Source organism: Zea mays, chromosome 8 (assembly GCF_902167145.1).
Source record: "Zea mays cultivar B73 chromosome 8, Zm-B73-REFERENCE-NAM-5.0, whole genome shotgun sequence".
Lineage (NCBI taxonomy): Eukaryota > Viridiplantae > Streptophyta > Magnoliopsida > Poales > Poaceae > Zea > Zea mays.
The window spans coordinates 122,657,022-122,675,789 of record NC_050103.1 but is presented as its reverse complement, the minus strand read 5'-3'; the positions used below and the strand labels follow the sequence as shown (position 1 = coordinate 122,675,789).

At 46.8% G+C, this 18,768-nt stretch overlaps 2 protein-coding genes across 2 annotated transcripts; both read left to right on the top strand.

Annotated features, from left to right (window-relative positions):
* Positions 1-9,005: 9,005 nt before the first annotated feature.
* On the top strand, positions 9,006-11,378 carry LOC541661 (calmodulin). The gene is made up of 2 exons (NM_001111414.2): positions 9,006-9,187; positions 10,767-11,378. Exons 1-2 carry the CDS (start codon positions 9,112-9,114, stop codon positions 11,138-11,140), a joined length of 450 nt encoding a protein of 149 aa, NP_001104884.2. The 5' UTR covers positions 9,006-9,111; the 3' UTR covers positions 11,141-11,378.
* A 2,125-nt stretch (positions 11,379-13,503) lies between these two features.
* Positions 13,504-14,507, top strand: LOC103635808 (probable calcium-binding protein CML9). Its single transcript, XM_008658190.4, has 2 exons — positions 13,504-13,731; positions 13,854-14,507. Exons 1-2 carry the CDS (start codon positions 13,656-13,658, stop codon positions 14,234-14,236), a joined length of 459 nt encoding a protein of 152 aa, XP_008656412.1. The 5' UTR covers positions 13,504-13,655; the 3' UTR covers positions 14,237-14,507.
* The last annotated feature ends 4,261 nt before the right edge of the window (positions 14,508-18,768 follow it).

The following is an 18,768-nucleotide window of genomic DNA, read 5'->3' as shown; positions in this document are numbered from 1 at the left end:
CCTAGGTTGAGCAGCACAGTCAACCTAGCCGCCGTGCTAAACACGGAGCTGGACCATGCATTAGACGAGCTGAGTAGGGCTCGTGCTGAGATCGCCCTGCTGCGGGCTGAGCGCGCGGAACGTCGTTTTCTGGACGGTGGTTCCCCCGCTCCCGTTGGGACTCAGCACCCGTACCGCTCACCTCAGCGTGGACACCAGTCTTATGGCAATCCCGCCTGCAAGACCAAGATAAACCTAGAACCATAGATCGTTAGAGTTGGATCTTGTAATTAATACGAAATAAATATATACATGGAAGCTTCAGTCTTAGCGTTAGTCTCGGTCTTAGTTAGTTTTAGTTAGACAGGGTAGTTTGCTATATCCTGTGCATTTATGTTTGTCATGATGAACTATGTTTGATTTGGATCTTTGTAATGATTGTCACCAGAGTGTGGGTATCCCCTGCATTTTGGTTTACATACTATGTCAATAAAGTTAGTTATATAGTTGGGAAACCCATTATTCTCCTTTCCTCTTTATCTGAGAAGCTGTGTGGTCTGTGTTGGAGATCAGTGAAGATGCTCATCTGTTCAGTGCTGTTGGAGAATTCTATACTCTTTTCTTATGCTGCAAGCTTTGCCAGATCAGTTCTGATGTGTGGTTGCGTTCTGCAGATGTCAGAGAACAGGCGTAGAGGAGGAAGGCGTGCTCAGCAGGAGCGAGCCGCTCCGCAGGATGAGGTGCCCCAGCAGCAGCACCTGCCGCCCCCGCCCCCGATGTCGATCGAGCAGATGTTTCTGATGCAGACTCAGGCAGTTCAAGCCATCGGTCAGACTCTGGCCGCCATTCAGCAGCAGCAGCAGCAGCAACAGCAGCAAGCACCACCCCAGCCTCAGATGCCTCAGATGCCTAGAGACAAGCGTGCTGAATTCATGAGAGGTCATCCACCAACGTTCGCTCACTCTTCTGACCCCATGGATGCTGAAGATTGGCTGCGCACTGTGGAGCGGGAGTTGCATACCGCTCAGTGCGATGACCGGGAGAAAGTCTTGTATGGTCCCCGTCTGTTGAGAGGAGCAGCCCAGTCATGGTGGGAGTCTTACCTCGCCACCCATGCCAACCCCGACACCATTACCTGGGAAGAATTCCGAGGTAGCTTTCGTCAGTACCATGTGCCTGCAGGTCTGATGACAGTGAAGAAGGAGGAGTTCCTGGCCCTCAAGCAAGGGTCATCGTCTGTCAGTGAGTATCGAGACAGGTTTCTGCAATTGTCTCGCTATGCTCCTGAAGATGTCAACACCGACGCCAAGCGACAGTACCGTTTCCTGAGAGGCTTGGTTGACCCTCTGCAGTATCAGCTGATGAATCACACCTTCCCGACATTCCAGCACCTGATTGACAGAGCAATCATGACAGAAAGGAAGCGCAAGGAGATGGAAGATCGTAAGCGCAAGATCAGTGGACCCCAGCCTGGAAGCAGCAGCCGTCCTCGTTTCTCAGGCAATCAACCTCAGCAGTTCAGGCAGAACCAGCGTCCATCTCAGCAGCATCAGCAGCGTCAGCAGTATCAGCAGTTCCAAAGGCAGTATCCTCAGCATCAGTACCAGAACCGTCAGAGCAATCAGTCAGGAGGTCAGTTTCAAAAGCAGAATCAGCAAACACCTCGTCTTCCTGCCCCAGCAAATCAGCAGAACAGTCAGGCAGCACCAGCTCAGGTTGGAAACAGGGCATGTTTCCACTGTGGAGAGCAAGGCCATCGGGTGATGCAATGTCCGAAGAAGGCAGCCCAGCAGCAGTCAGGCCCCAATGCCCCAGCAAAGCAGAATGTGCCTCAGCCTGGAGCAGGCAACCGCTCTCAGCCGCGCTATAATCATGGAAGATTGAATCACTTGGAGGCTGAAGCAGTTCAGGAGACCCCCGACATGATAGTAGGTATGTTCCCAGTCGACTCCCATATTGCAGAAGTGTTATTTGATACTGGAGCAACACATTCTTTCATTACTGCATCATGGGTAGAAGCACATAATCTTCCAACTACTACCATGTTAACCCCCATTCAAATTGACTCAGCCGGTGGTAGAGTTCGAGCTGATAGCATTTGTTTGAATATAAGTGTGGAAATAAGGGGGATAGCGTTTCCCGCCAACCTTATAGTAATGGGTACTCAGGGAATAGATGTCATCCTAGGGATGAATTGGCTAGATAAGTATCAGGCAGTTATCAGTTGTGATAAAAGGACAATCAAGTTGGTGTCCCCACTAGGAGAGGAAGTGGTGACCGAGTTAGTCCCGCCTGAGCCAAAGAAAGGAAGTTGTTATCAGATGGCTGTCGATAGCAGTGAAGCAGACCCAATTGAGAGTATTAAGGTTGTGTCTGAATTCCCAGATGTGTTTCCAAAGGATTTACCGGGTATGCCACCAGAGCGGAAGGTTGAGTTTGCTATAGAGCTTCTTCCTGGAACCGCCCCCATCTCTAAGAGAGCTTACAGAATATCTGGACCAGAGTTGGTTGAGCTTAAGAAGCAGATTGATGAGCTGTCAGAGAAAGGTTACATCCGGCCAAGCACTTCGCCTTGGGCCGCCCCTGTCTTGTTTGTGGAGAAGAAAGATGGCACTAAGAGGATGTGCATCGATTATAGAGCTTTGAATGAGGTCACGATCAAGAACAAGTATCCTTTGCCCAGAATAGAAGATCTGTTCGACCAGTTGAGAGGAGCCAGTGTGTTCTCCAAGATCGATCTGAGGTCAGGTTATCATCAGCTCAGGATCCGACCTTCGGACATTCCGAAGACGGCATTCATTACCAAGTATGGTTTATATGAGTTCACAGTGATGTCTTTTGGTTTGACCAATGCGCCAGCATTCTTTATGAACTTGATGAACAGTGTATTCATGGATTACCTTGATAAGTTTGTGGTAGTATTCATTGATGATATTCTAGTTTACTCTCATAGCGAAGAAGAGCATGCAGATCATTTGAGGAAGGTATTGCAGAGATTGCGAGAGCACCAGTTGTATGCAAAGTTGAGCAAGTGTGAGTTCTGGATCAGTGAAGTCCTGTTCTTGGGTCACATAATCAACAAAGAAGGATTGGCTGTGGATCCGAAGAAAGTGGCAGATATTCTGAACTGGAAAGCGCCAACGGATGCTCGAGGAATCAAGAGCTTCATTGGAATGGCCGGATATTATCGGCGATTCATTGAAGGGTTTTCGAAGATTGCGAAGCCAATGACAGCGTTGCTAGGCAACAAGGTTGAGTTCAAGTGGACCCAGAAATGCCAAGAGGCCTTTGAAGCGCTGAAAGAGAAGTTGACTACAGCGCCTGTCCTAGTCTTGCCTGATGTGCACAAGCCCTTCTCGGTGTATTGCGATGCTTGTTACACAGGTTTGGGATGTGTGTTGATGCAAGAGGGAAGAGTTGTGGCTTACTCGTCCCGACAGCTGAAGGTTCATGAGAAGAATTACCCAATCCATGATCTAGAGTTGGCAGCAGTGGTTCACGCACTGAAGACATGGAGGCACTATCTGTATGGACAGAAATGCGATGTTTACACAGACCATAAGAGTCTGAAGTACATATTCACTCAGTCAGAGTTGAACATGAGGCAACGAAGATGGTTAGAATTGATCAAAGACTATGAGTTGGAGATTCATTACCATCCAGGCAAAGCGAACGTAGTGGCAGATGCTTTGAGCAGAAAGAGTCAAGTCAATCTGATGGTCGCTCGCCCGATGCCTTATGAGTTGGCCAAGGAGTTTGACAGGTTGAGTCTCGGATTTCTGAACAATTCGCGAGGAGTCACAGTTGAATTGGAACCTACCTTGGAGCGCGAAATCAAAGAAGCGCAGAAAAATGATGAGAAGATCAGTGAGATTCGGCGATTGATTCTAGATGGCAGAGGCAAAGATTTTCGAGAAGATGCTGGAGGTGTGGTATGGTTCAAAGACCGCTTGTGTGTTCCCAATGTCCAGTCTATTCGGGAGTTGATTCTTAAGGAAGCTCATGAGACAGCTTATTCGATTCACCCTGGCAGTGAGAAGATGTACCAGGATCTGAAGAAGAAATTCTGGTGGTACGGAATGAAAAGAGAAATCGCAGAGCATGTGGCTATGTGCGATAGTTGTCGAAGAATTAAGGCAGAACACCAGAGGCCAGCTGGATTGTTGCAACCGTTGCAGATCCCTCAGTGGAAATGGGATGAAATTGGTATGGATTTCATAGTCGGATTGCCTCGCACTCGAGCCGGCTACGATTCCATTTGGGTAGTAGTGGACCGTTTGACCAAGTCAGCCCACTTCATACCTGTCAAGACCAACTACAACAGTGCAGTATTGGCAGAATTGTATATGTCTCGGATCGTTTGTCTTCATGGTGTGCCAAAGAAGATAGTGTCAGACAGAGGAACGCAGTTCACCTCTCATTTCTGGCAGCAGTTGCATGAAGCCTTGGGCACGCATCTGAATTTCAGTTCAGCTTATCACCCGCAGACAGATGGTCAGACTGAAAGAACCAATCAAATCCTTGAAGATATGTTGAGAGCCTGTGCGTTGCAAGATCAGTCCGGATGGGACAAGCGATTGCCTTATGCAGAGTTTTCCTATAACAACAGTTATCAGGCCAGTTTGAAGATGTCACCGTTTCAAGCGCTGTATGGAAGGAGTTGCAGAACTCCGTTGCAATGGGATCAGCCTGGAGAGAAGCAGGTGTTTGGGCCAGATATTCTGCTTGAAGCCGAAGAGAACATCAAGATGGTCCGAGAGAATCTGAAGATAGCGCAATCGAGGCAGCGAAGCTATGCGGACACAAGAAGAAGAGAGCTGAGTTTCGAAGTCGGAGACTTTGTTTATCTGAAAGTGTCACCGATCAGAGGAGTCAGAAGATTCGGAGTGAAAGGCAAGCTAGCACCCCGCTACATTGGTCCGTATCAGATTCTTGCAAGACGAGGAGAAGTGGCTTATCAGCTCAGTTTGCCAGAGAATTTGTCTGCTGTGCATAATGTCTTTCATGTGTCTCAGTTGAAGAAGTGCTTGCGTGTGCCAGAAGAGCAGTTGCCAGTGGAAGGTCTGGAGGTCCAGGAGGACTTGACCTATGTTGAGAAGCCAGCTCAGATCCTTGAGGTTGCAGATAGAGTCACCCGAAGGAAGACCGTCAGAATGTGCAAAGTCAGATGGAATCACCACTCTGAGGAAGAAGCAACCTGGGAGCGTGAAGATGATCTGATGGCCAAGTACCCAGAGCTCTTTGCTAGCCAACCCTGAATCTCGAGGGCGAGATTCTTTTAAGGGGGATAGGTTTGTAACGCCCCGAATTTTGCAGTTGAATTTTTTCTTTTCTTTACTCGCCAAAATTCGGGCGTTACCTTTTCTTTTTCTTTTTCCCCTCGCTAAACCTTGACCTTTTCCAAAGTTCTAGCGGGATTCGGTTTGGATTTCCCGTGTAAGAAAACCCTAAGTACTTTATGTTGTTTGATGCACCATGCCGAACCTTGCATTTCTTTTGATTGCTTTGAAAGCGCAATTGCATTCATGTAGAAAGATCGGATTTCGAAAATGTGGAGAAGATCTTTTCTTTCTTTTTTCTCCCTCTCTTTTTCTCTCCTCTTTTTCTCTCTCTCCCGCGCCGTGGGCCGACCCCGGCCGGCCCAGGCCCCTGCGCGCCCCCCCCTCTTGGGCCTGGAAGGCCCAGCCGCCCCCCCCCTCTTTCCCTTATTCCCTAACCCTCTCCCTCTCCCCCCCTCATTTTCTCCCTCCCCACCTAAGCCGCCGCCCCTACCCCCTACCCGCCCCCTGCCCTAGGTAGCCGCCGCCGCCCCCTGTTTGCCGCGCCGCCCCCTGCCGCCGGCCGCCCCTCGCCGTCGATCCCCGACGCCGGTAAGCCCCCCCCTCCTCCCTCTCTCCCTCTCTCCCCTCTCCTCCCTCCCCTTCCCCTCGCCGCTCGGCCCCATGGCCGGTTCGGCCGCCCGCCCCACCCCGCCGGCTCGGCCGCTCGGCCGCCCCGCGCCCTGCCCCGCGCCCTGCCCCGCGCCCCTGCGCGCCCTGCGGCTCGGCCGCCCCGCCCCCTGCTCGGCCGGCTCGGCCGCCCCCTGCGCCGCCCGCCCTCCCCAGCCCGACCCCCCCCGCGCGCCCGCCTGGCCGCCGGTTCAACCGGCCGGCTCAGCGGCTCAGCCGCCCGGCCAGCCCCGCCCGCGCCCGCGCCCCGCCTAGGGCCGGTTCAACCGCCCTAGGGCCGGTTCAACCGCCCCCCCCCCCCCTTCTGTTTTTTTTATTTTTTTTATTTAATTTTATTTACTTTCTGTGATCATAATTACTGTATTTTAAGTAGGCTAATCACTGTTCATGCTATGGGAAAATAGGAAGTTTAATTTAAAATTCCGTTATGTTATTGATTCACGTAGTTAATTGTTTACCCTGTGCAATGTTGATCAACTAAAAGTGATTAGGTTTCCATTAGTATATATAAATATATATAACAGAATTATTTTGTTAAAAACCAATTGTGTCATTAGTGCATAAGATTTAACCCCCTGCGAGACCTTTCCCGTTTCTTTCTAACCATAACAAATGCGTTATCGAACGTCATACTTGATGCATATTCGCTTTATTTGTTATCTTATATGGTGTACTGTTCTTTTGTATTAAATATGTGGATGTATGTATGTGTGTTTGCGCTCGCATAGAGAACGATCCGGTCGAAGAGCCCGAGGAATTCGCAGGAGAAGCCCCTGAGCAGCAGTCGTTTGGTGGAGGCAAGTGTCCCTTGACCTATCTATGTCCTATTCATTATTTAATTCACCCTCCCGCATTACACATTTATACCTAAGGATTGACTAGCTTTTGTTATCCATGTCCTTGTTTACCTATTTGGGTCGGATTATTACTACTTAGTCTGATGCTATTGCTCAACTCTAATCAATGAACATGATGTGATTATCTATGATACGCTGTTTTCCCTTCTCTTATTATGATGTTGTACTTGTGGTATTCAAGGGGGCTCGAGCGGTTTCTCGAGTGCCTCTCCGTAAGGACCTGTTCTATGGATGACCGCCCGGGAAAACAGTGCAACCATGAGGGTGGAATGGGGTGCCCTTAGCTGAATAATTAGAGGATCCGGGGTGTAGTTCACTTAGCCGTCGTGCCGTCAATGGGGCTCGGTGTATGCGGCTCGCTCTGCCAAGGTTGATTTGTCCCTTGGGGAGGAGTGCGGTGCATTTAGGAAACCTAACGGGTGGCTACAGCCCCGGGGAATCTTTGTAAAGGCTTCGTAGTGAATCCTTGGCCATTCACCTCGGGAGTGAATAAGGGTCTTGCAAGCCCGGGCCAGAGAGGGAATCACGGCTTGTGGGTAAAGTGCACAACCTCTGCAGAGTGTTATGAAACTGATATATCAGCCGTGCTCGCGGTTATGAGCGGCCAAGGGAGCTCCAGTGATTAGTGGTACTTGATCAGAGACATTGTGGTACAGGTGGCAATGAGATTGATGGTTCTGGTTACGATTATGGTGCTGGTAAGTGGTATTCTTTCCGTTTGGAAAGGGTACATCGGGCTAATAACTTGGGTTAATGCTAAAACTTGGCTTTCTACTAGTAAATAATAACCTGACCAACTAAAAGCAACTGCTTGACTTATCCCCACATAAAGCTAGTCCACTACAGCCAAACAGGATGCTTGCTGAGTATGTTGATGTGTACTCACCCTTGCTCTACACACCAAACCCCCCCCCAGGTTGTCAGCATTGCAACCACTGCTCAGGAGAAGATGAAGCTGTGGAAGGAGACTTCCAGGAGTTCCAAGATTACGACGAGTTCTAGGTGTGGGTTAGCGGCAACCCCCAGTCGGCTGCCTGTGAAGGCCGTGTTATCTACGTTTCTCTTCCGCACTTTGATTTATTGTAAGAACTATATGGACGTCTCAGACGTATGATGTAATCGACTATTTCCCTTATTAATACTATTTTGAGCACTGTGTGATGATGTCCATATTATGTAACTGCTGTGTACGTGAATAACTGATCCTGGCACGTACATGGTTCGCATTCGGTTTGCCTTCTAAAACCGGGTGTGACATACTGTATGCCTTGATCCAAGGGATTCTTTTGCCAACTTTGATTTAGAGAAGTTAATTGAGCTACCGAAGATTTATGGTGCTGATTTTAGCGATTATGAACGTGCATGCCTTATGGACCAACTTATCTTATCATTGATGAGGTTAGAAATGATGATGGATTTAGATATTGTAATGATATTGGACACCTTGCTACAAAGATGGTTAAAACAGATAGACACATATGTTTCAGTTTAGTGTATCGTCTTGTTGAGCTTGAATTAATCTTGCGAGTGGCAACTGCAACTGTTGAGAGGGCCTTCTCTGCTATGAACATTATCAAGACTGAAAGAAGAAATAAAATGCATGATGAATGGATTAATAACATCATGCTATGCTATATTGAGCGGGATATGTTTGTAGATATTCAAGATGAAAAGATTTTGAAGTATTTTCAAGACTTAAGAACTCAAAGATAAATTTACCTCGTAACATCAACTCATGAACGGTATGTATTGATTATTGTATTTCTAGAATTCGACGAATTCGTATCGACTTATTTTTGGGCTACATATTTCTTGAATGTTTAAATTATATCTTACTTCTTGTGTCATATTAAACATCAATTATATTTTTTTGTTTGGTTTAATTTTTTTATAGCATTAACTTAGTAGCCCCTCTTAAATCGATGTTGGATCCGCCACTGATCACATCACGTTGCATGTCCAAACACAAATCGAACTGTCGCTAGTCCGATAATATCTGATCGTAAAATGGAATAGGGAATTCTGGATTACCTATTGCTAAAGTAAAGAGAAAACGAAATGGAAAAAGGAAAGGAAAAGGAAAGGAAAAAACGAAATAGATAGGGAGAAAAAGGGCGGAGAAAAACCGCAATTGCAACTTGGAATCCTCCCCTCGCGGTCGCGTCCTCGCCAGTCGCCACACCGCTGCCTATAAATCCGGCCCACGGACCGCACGACCAGCCACCTGGTTCTCCGTCCGGTCAGACCAATCAACAAAGTGACGCGAGCACGAGCATCCATCGTTTCCCCTTCTTCCCCATCGCGTGCCCTCGCCGCAGCCATCTTCCATGGCGGACCAGCTCACGGACGAGCAGATCGCGGAGTTCAAGGAGGCCTTCAGCCTCTTCGATAAGGATGGCGACGGTACCCATCTGGCCCCCTCCCTTTTACTCTCTGCTAGGCGCCTCGATCTCTCGCGGCCGGATCGGGATCCAGCTCCCGGCCCGTCCGATCCGGCCCGAATGGTAGGATTTCTGTAGGAGGCGTTGCTGGTAGGGCTCTAGATCCGGCCGGCCGCGTGCTGTGGTGCTTACCGTTTGATGATCTCTGAGTCGATTAGGACATTCGGTGGCTCCTGATTATGTATTCATTTACAGCTACCATCTCTTTGTTATGCAAGAGCTTGCTCTAGGGCGGGAGAGCAGCAAAATGATGGTTTTTTGGGGTGTCGTGGATCTGTTTATGGAGTGCGGTACTCACGACGGGAGAACGATTTGGGGATCGGGAATTTGTTGCCTCGCCTAAGTAGGACTGGAATTCAAATGTCTCGTGAAACATTCCAGAGAATGGAAAGTGAATTTAGCATGGTCTGTTTGTCGAACTCTGTGAGTCAGCTTATCAGCATGGTTGTGTAATCTACAATTCTACATATCTAGTGCCAATAGATGTATTAGGGAATGTATTGATGGTAGAGCTAGATAGGCGATAGCTGAGTCCGTTTGATTTTGAAATAAGGGTGTGGATTCAACAGTTGAGCTATGCCTTGAAATTAAGTTGTTAATCTTGTTGTCTACTAGTAGTAGTATGTTAAGCAGTAGTCATTATTTGTTTTAGATTTTTTTCAGTAAGTTTTCTTTAACAGTAGTGCTTCATCAATGTATAATTTGGTCTATGATAGTCTTCCAGTTGGTCATAAAATGCTTGTTGTCCTAGACATGATTGTGGAGCGCTCATTATTAGCCACTCCCCATGTCGGCTAATCTCTGAAAGTTCTTTTCTGTTCTGTTGAATGATTACTTGCTAGCATGTTTAGAGACAAGCTGAACTAGTGAATGATTTGTGCCATAGCGAGTATACATTATAATTCTCATTTTGGATTACATATTAATAGTTGTTAAGCATGGCGCTTCATTAAAATATCAGGAAACTGATTTGAGTATATTAAAGCTGTGAACTGCATTGATCTCTTCATGTTACACTGTTAGGTGGATTGTTATATTATTTTCCCAAGTGTTCATGATATTATGTGATATAGATCCATAAAGTCAATCCTTGTATTTGACAGTGGATGACCAACAACATTGGTATCTTGTGAAAGTGACTGGCACTTTACTATTTCCTCATGTTACTTGTTTGACATAACTTTCATCCTTCTGTTGCAGTGCAACATTGTGCTTGTTTAGTTGACTTCTCTTTGGAGCAATGCCTGTTTACCATTTTTTTTTCTGCTACTGCAATTTAATAGGAGCATGCAAGTGATTGGCAAACTGAAATGTCCCTTAGGCTTCTGAAGATGACTGCCACATTATGACCTGTGCTGTATTGTTGCGATGGTAGTTATTTATATAAAGAAGTCTTCAAAATGTGTATATTATAGCACAGATAAGTTACTGTATTTGGTATTTCTTTGAAATGAAACAGTGATATTGATGTGTACCCCTTGATGAGAAGATTGTATGTTCTTCCAATACTAATTTAGGTTTGATCTATTCACCCGCTGCAGGCTGCATCACTACCAAGGAGCTTGGAACTGTGATGCGCTCCCTTGGCCAGAACCCCACTGAAGCAGAGCTGCAGGACATGATCAACGAGGTTGATGCTGATGGCAATGGGACCATTGACTTCCCAGAGTTCCTGAACCTGATGGCAAGGAAGATGAAGGACACCGACTCCGAGGAGGAGCTTAAGGAGGCCTTTCGCGTCTTCGACAAGGACCAGAATGGTTTCATCTCGGCTGCTGAGCTCCGCCATGTCATGACCAACCTCGGCGAGAAGCTGACTGACGAGGAGGTCGACGAGATGATCCGTGAGGCCGATGTTGACGGCGACGGCCAGATCAACTACGAGGAGTTCGTCAAGGTCATGATGGCCAAGTGAGGAGCGATCCCCGTTATCTATGAATGAATTGAAGTGAAATATCAGGCACACAAGCTGTACTTTGCCATGTCCCTTTTGAGTACACATCAGTATCATGCAGGAGGTAATGTCTAGTAGTGGTCGGTTTAGGTGGTGTAGTCATGGGAACTCGACATCAGATACCTGGTCTCTTTTGATTGTGATGTTATCTTGCATTATTGCTCCTGCTGGAGCTTTTAGGATTTGTTGTAAGCTCATATTTTCAGGGGGTTTTGGATCTTTTGTGCGAGTCTTGTATCTCGTGTACGTTGCATTGCATTGTTGTGTTATGCTTCTGCTGGCTTGTACCGCCTTGTTATGTGACATCTGGTGTGTGTGGATTCTGGGAATCCAAAGAAAGCTCGGGAGCTGCAGCGGGCGCTGCGCGGCATGGAATGATTTGCCAAATTGAAATCACGACAACATGCCTACGATGCAAACTGGGCATTCGTGGCTGACGAGCCCCTTACTGACCGGGATCGGAGTTAATAATGATGCAATCGAGAACGAGTCCTCAGCATTGCTGTGATCTTCCAGTTTCTTATCCTTGCACGTGCACGCTAATTTTATTCATGGACGGATCATGGGTAGGGGAAAAAGGCAATTAGGTATGGCCGTATGGTGGCCCCATTGCAGCAGATTCTCAGCATTGCTGTGATCTTTGAGTTTACCATCCTTGCACGTGCATGCTAATTATTCATGAACGAATATGACAGGGGAATGGTGCCTGCCAGGCAATTATTCATGAACGAATATGCTAATTCTCAGCATAAGCAGGAAAAAACGCCAAGTAGGTATGGTGCCTGCCAGGCTGTTGAACCAAGTTGGCCTTCGCATATGACAGGGGAGAACAAGCAGCGTTAAGCTTTTGATGCAGCTCCTGTGTCCTACTGCAAATAGACCAAGGGCATGTTTGTTTATGATAATAATATGTCCAGATTGTATAATTTAACTTATCTTAAATTAAGTGTTAGTTTAAAATTAGCTAGACTATATAACATGTGTAGATTATAATCCCAAACAAACACCCCTACTACTACTATCGTCGTTTCCCACTTGTGTTATGTAGGAAAACACGGGCACTATGTACTAGCATATGCATATCTATTGCTTTTAACCAAGATAACATACGAGTAGAAATTTATACATTGTAACCATTAGAGGTGCAACACAACGAAATAAGAACACATCGATATAGTAGAAATATTCAAACGTTTTTACGTACCAGTAGCAGCAACACATCTATATGCCAATCTACGAGGTATATCATCTGTTCCAATCTGTGCTATAACCAAAACAAAACTAGATCTAATCTACAAGGTATATCATCTATATGCAAACCATCCAAATCAACCTAGGCATGACCTAGCTCTAATGCAACTGAAGAAAAGAAGCACTAGACTATATACCATGTTCAATCAAGATAGCACGATCATAGCTCGTTACCACTAAACGCAAAACACGTTAAAAGAAAAATATGTCGATATAGTGGAAGTAGTCGAATGTCCTCGTATACTAGAAGCATCAGTACATTCAACGGTGCTCCTCAAATTCGTTAATGATCAACAATGCAACAGCATCGACATCGTCTCCATGGTATCTATATGTGCGGGGATGAAATATCACAATGCCGATATGCTAGTATCACATGTGCAACAAGAGAAACACCGACGTCGTTTTGTAAATCCATGATCCTAGGGAAAAAGGTGGCGACTTGTGCATATATTCAACCAGAGACAAATGCAATCGTACAGCAGAGATGCGGGTGGGGCTCGAGCCTTCCTATCCCTCCAGACTCCATAGAGCTAACCTAAAGCCTTGCCTAAAATTGCATACTAAATTTCTCATTATGGATTTTATTATTTTTATCGTTCATCGATACTTTAGACTATTATATTTGTTATCAGTAGTTGATATAACGGTTTAGTTCAACTCTTTCTAAATTTTTTTTTGGCTCCGTCCGGGCTTATGTAGTTATGGTGTATTTCTTTTAATACTACAATGCCAGCTGTTGGATCTGGTTTGATCATTGCTAATTGCGATGGTTAGGTGAGGATCATGGCGGCATGGCCTGTCTTTGCACCCAGATTGGATCGCTCAAGAGGTGGACGAGACGTCTCTTTTAACAAAACTGGGCGACGACACTAAATTGATTAAGGGCCTGTTCGGTTGTACCGGAATGAACCAGGATTCAATTCAGCTCATCAAAATCTATATAAATTAGAGAAGTAATCCGGCTAGTAATTTATCCGGGGCTCCAATCCGGAACAACCGAACAGGGCCTAAGTGCGCTGCACCCATGTTATAGGTCATTGTCTCGTTGTTTTCTGATGACCAAGGACAAGGAAAAGGTAGCCAGTGGCCTGCCAGATCGGAATTTGCTGTTTACCCTTTTGACCTGGCGAAATCGAATCAGAATAAAAGAAAGCTCTGCACTTCGTTCATCGAGAGCATCCATAGCAAGAGGAAGCGGCTGAGGTTGGCTCGGGTGAGCAACATGGCGGAGAAGCTGACGCCGGAGCAGGTGGACGAGTGCAAGGAAATCTTCGACCTGTTCGACGCCGACGAGGACGGCAAGTCGCCATCCCATCGAACTCCTATCCACCGGCCACCGCGCGCGCACCTAGCTCCGAGCCTCACTCAACTCATATGTGCGTGCGTGCTTCTCTGTTGCTCCCGGCCGGTGGGCTTGCAGGTCGCATCGCCACGGGTGAGCTCGTGACGGCGCTGCGCTCCCTGGGCCAGAACGTGGACGAGGCGGAGGCGCGGCGCTTCCTGGAGGACGCGGGCGTCGCCGCGGGCGCCGGCGACATCGACCTCGCGGCGTTCCTGGCCGTGGCGGCGCGCAAGATGGGCGCCAGGCAGTCGGAGGCGCGCCTCGCCGAGTGCTTCGACGTGTTCGACGACGCCTGCAGCGGGTCCATCCCCGCGGAGCAGCTGCGGCAGGTGATGGTGAGCCACGGCGACCGGCTCACGGAGGAGGAGGCCGACGCGATGCTCCGCGAGGCCGACCCGCGCGGCGAGGGCCGCGTCGAGTACAAACACTACGTCAAAGTACTGCTCAGGGACAAGAAGTGATCCGGTGATCCTTCGCCCGCCGGTGGCCACGGCCGGCCACGAGTGGGGGAGGAGGATGTCAACTCGATCTGCTCTTTGATCATGTGCGCGTCCTAGTCCTAGCACCGCCGCTTAATTATTATCACGGCATCAGATCCAGTAGCTAGTGGCTACCGAATTCTTGAAGTTGACATCACCAGTTCTGTATTCTGGTTTCGCTTGTGTTGAGCGTGTAAGATGTCTGCGATCGCAGCTTTCGAGACCAACTCCGTTCGCCGTAGACTCATCGTCACCCAAAGCACCGGCGCCGGCGTCTTGTTCCGATGCGAAGGCGGCAGCAGGAGAGACTGTCACTTTTCTGCTGGGCTGGACGGGCAGCACGCCACACGCCACCTCGCGTACAAGGAGAGATAGAAGAAATGACCACATTTTTTATGATTTTTTGTTGATAGTCACGCGAAGGTAGGTAGATGTCGAAGTAATTTTTGGCAACGATGTGGTCCAAAAAATCGAACGGACGGTGTCGCCAATGTCTTATCCTACTTTGACCTCAAACCAAATATCGTCTCACCACCGCCTCCTATCCAGTGCCCCATCCAGCAGTGGCGCGACCACCTCTTGTGACGAGAGCGCCGAGGGAAGGAGCACGTTGCCGCGCTCGTCTCTATGGTGACCACAACGGTTGCCGTCTCCACCTCTGTGTCCACCTCCGTGTGCAGCTTCAAGGCGTAGTAGGGGCGGTTTGGATGTGAGGTTGAGGCCCATGCCCGTAACGCCTTTTCGCTCCTCTCAAGAAAAGAGGTCAGATATGTCACCGATGTGTTAGACCTTAACTGTGTTCCTATAGGGCTCTTTAGAATTTCGGTCTGGTGCACGATCGGATTGGTTCAATGTACCATGCCGCACGAGCCTCCTGCATACATCACCGGAAAGAAGGTCCTACGTGCTACCGAACTGGTCTGGTACGTCCCAGAACAACTGAAACTTGGTACTTTTCTTCATAGATTCTTCCAATAAATTTGACTCACTTTGAGAACCTTCATATGACTTAGACAAACTTAATTAGAGTACATTTAACTGGTCTAAGTCATAAATTCTCACATTTTCCCTATTTCCAACTCATAAATATGTTCTAGGTTCAAACTTGACTCCAAATACATCTTTCCCAAATTCTCTGATTACAGAACCTCTAGAGTGCTAAAAATGCTCCAAAGGATAGTTAGACCTTATCCAAACTTGTAAACTAGTCATAGCTCACCTCATCCAAGTTTTGCCCTATTTAGCTTCTATTTGTGCAATAAGTTGAGTTGGATTTCATTATCTAGCGCTTATGAAAATGCAAGTACACGCTTAGCAAAATAGTTAGTACTCGGGCCGTGTTGATCATCAATCACCAAAACAAGTTAGAAATAACGTATAACACATTTCCCTTTCACTAGTTCATACTCCAACGACTAGCTGACATTGTGGAGTCCGGTGGTACATCGGATCCGATGCCACTTGACATGATAACTTTTTGTTGATTACGCAAGGTGACAGAAGGTCTGGTGCACCTAAGGAAAATGCAGAGTTTGGGTTTTTTCTTACCAACGACTAATTGAGGGGTTGGGCTATAACCCCCCCCTAATCGGCCTCAACAGTACACAAGAGATGTGATTCAACTCTTATAAGCTAGAGAAACATATCATAGAGATCAAATAGCCTCTCAAGTGTTATTTAGTGAAAATTGTGCAAGAGATAGCCATTCTAGAGTGGTTCTTTACAGCGTCTTTGTGTAAGTGTGTTGTGTTGCTACGATCTTGTGCTCGATGTTTCATCTTTGTAAATGCTAGCAAGAGGCTCCGAGTTTATGGATTGCCTTGCGGAGACTATCTCTCATCTTAGAAGTTCTAAAAAAAACTCGGCCGGGAAGGGAAAGACCGCCTTCCCGGTATTCCATTCCATATAAGAAGAGACCGAAACAATGGTCCCGGGCGAGAAAATCCCCGAACCCTGCCCCCCATCACTAACGGGCCGACGTCAACTGTCTACTCTGCAACGGCCCAACCGGAGGGTGGCGCACAGGACATCGCACCCCGAGAGCGGATGGGGCACAGCGAGGGGATTTTTTAACCAAGCCTGAAAAATCGCTCCCGATAGGAATCGAACCCAAGACTTGGAGGTGCTACTCGGAAGTCCTTAATCGCTAGGCTAGAGGCTCTTTCGCCATCTTAGAAGTTCTAGAGGGCTCAAGCTTGATCGTTGGAATCATTTGAGAGGGTAAAAGAGACTTCGTCCTTTGCGACACCTCAACAGAGACATAGGTTCTTTGGAACCAAACTCCAGTAAATCAAAATCATGGTGTCTCTCTTTGTGTGTGTTTGATTTCGCTTGCGATTTGTTCTTCCCTCTCCCCTCTAAGTTCTCTTATTGGTTTTTGATTCAAATCCCGAGTGTTGCTCCTAAAGTTAATTCCACAATCATGTGACCACACTTCGTAAGAAGAACTTTTCCCCCTTACGCTGATCATATTCAGTGCCGGTTCTGATATTTTAGAGGCCCAGGACAAGACTTATAATGGAGGCCCTTGATAATATTAATTATTACACATAATTATAGTGCATATATATATTGTTAATAAATATTTATATATATTTGAAAATGTTGTTCATATTAAATACAAAGTAACTAAAATGTAACATAACATCTCGTAGAAAAATGGGGTATATATGTGTCCAGATGACTCAAAAGAAGGTTACCTCGAACAATGATCAAATAGATGTAATACGTTGTGAGATCAATCGATTATGTCATGTTAGTTTCGTGTTCGCTATGTAGAAAAAGACAAAAGCGCTGTCGTACCCAATGTCGTGTGTTGGCTACCGAGAGGAGAGGGCACGACCGCCTGTCTGTTTGCGACTGAGAGCCTAGGCAGATGGGCCTGAGACTAAGAAGTACTACTACTAGAATATAGAAATCAAGATTAATGGGTTATGTCTAATTCTTGTTGACGTGTTGTTGACATGTTGTTGACTTGTAATTAGGTCTTTAAAAGTTTTGTAGAGCTAATAGACATATATATAAAATATACGCTATATGGTTGTATATATATACTGTTATTTATTAACTAAAGTGAGGCCCTATTAATCTGGGGGTCCTGGTCGGGGGCACTGCTCGACCCCCGCTAGGGCCGGCACTGATCATATTTACTCTCACTTTAACCACTAATTTGAAATTTAGTTTTGTTTTAAGTATTTAAATTTTAGGTGTCGTATATTCACCCCCTCTAGATGACTATCATTCAATGCGGATCATGTCGGTTTGGTGGAGAGGTTGTATCCTAGCAATGATAAGTGGGTCGAGTCACCTGGTTGTGTGGTACGGATTGGTGTTACTGGAGGGGCATCAACTTTGGCCCATAGAATAGGCAAGCTTGAGTGTAGCGAGAAGGAGCTAGTTCGTCGATTGTTGTAATCAAGCAAACTCTCGAAAAATCCTATGACTTTGGTGGGCCACCTTTTGAAATCTGAACCTTTGGAGCCATGATTTCTGGGTGCCCGTCAAATGACTGCGACGTGTTCGACGCATTTTTGCCCGTCAAATGATTGTGACGTGTTCGACGCAATTTTTTGTGTTTCTGTTGAGCACGTTGCAGTCACCATGGTAGCAAGCTCCGACCATGGCTCCTGATGCCCAATGTTGCTCAATTGAATTTAAACCGGGCTTTGTGACTCCTCACCGATTGATGTTGCAGGTAGGATCTGCTTCAACATCTTTGGTGCAGATGGGTATGTCTGATCGATTGTCCTTGATAACCACATCTCCTAGCATTTTGGGAGGGGAGATTTTAGGTTTGGGTAGTGTGCCCTTCCATAGCTTCAATCTTTGTATCTCAATTATTATAGCACGAACGAGCTCTTTCACAAGGCAATTTCTTTTTGGAAATATATTTGGAATTTTTGGATCTTACCTGTTCACGACGGAGCTCCTCCGTTCTGACAAGTTTGTCAATGGTGCACCCCAACCTCCAAAGCCACTTGCGCAAATCCGAGCATTGTGCATGTTCGAACCGGAGAACAGCTGGAAGCATCACCGTCTTCAGTCTTAGTGCCCCTGGATTTGAATCACAATCAAATGCCTTGTCGGTGGTCCATCCAACAGGGCGAAACGAGCGGCGTCAATGAATCGTCGAGCTTTTGAATGGTGAGGCAGAGCATGGCTCCGAGAGCTAATGGTAGGGGAGCCCACTCCATCTGGCACAGGCGAGCGTGCTAATGCAGTCGGTGTCGCTGGTGATTGTATTGTTGATGAGAAATGTGAGCGCGAGGAGCTTCGGGCATCACACCATCATATGCGCTCGTGATTCACGAATGATAATTTGTAGTCTACTTTTGAGATGCAATGGTGTAATCATGCAAACGAGCATCGTGAACCTTTTGATAATGTACATTGTAGTTTGACAAGTGTTTTTTAATAAAACTACACGAACCGCTGGTGCAAAGGTTTTAGTGTTAAATGAAACCTACAATTACATCATGACAAAAAGGTTCAGGAGGTTCGTTTGCACACTTACA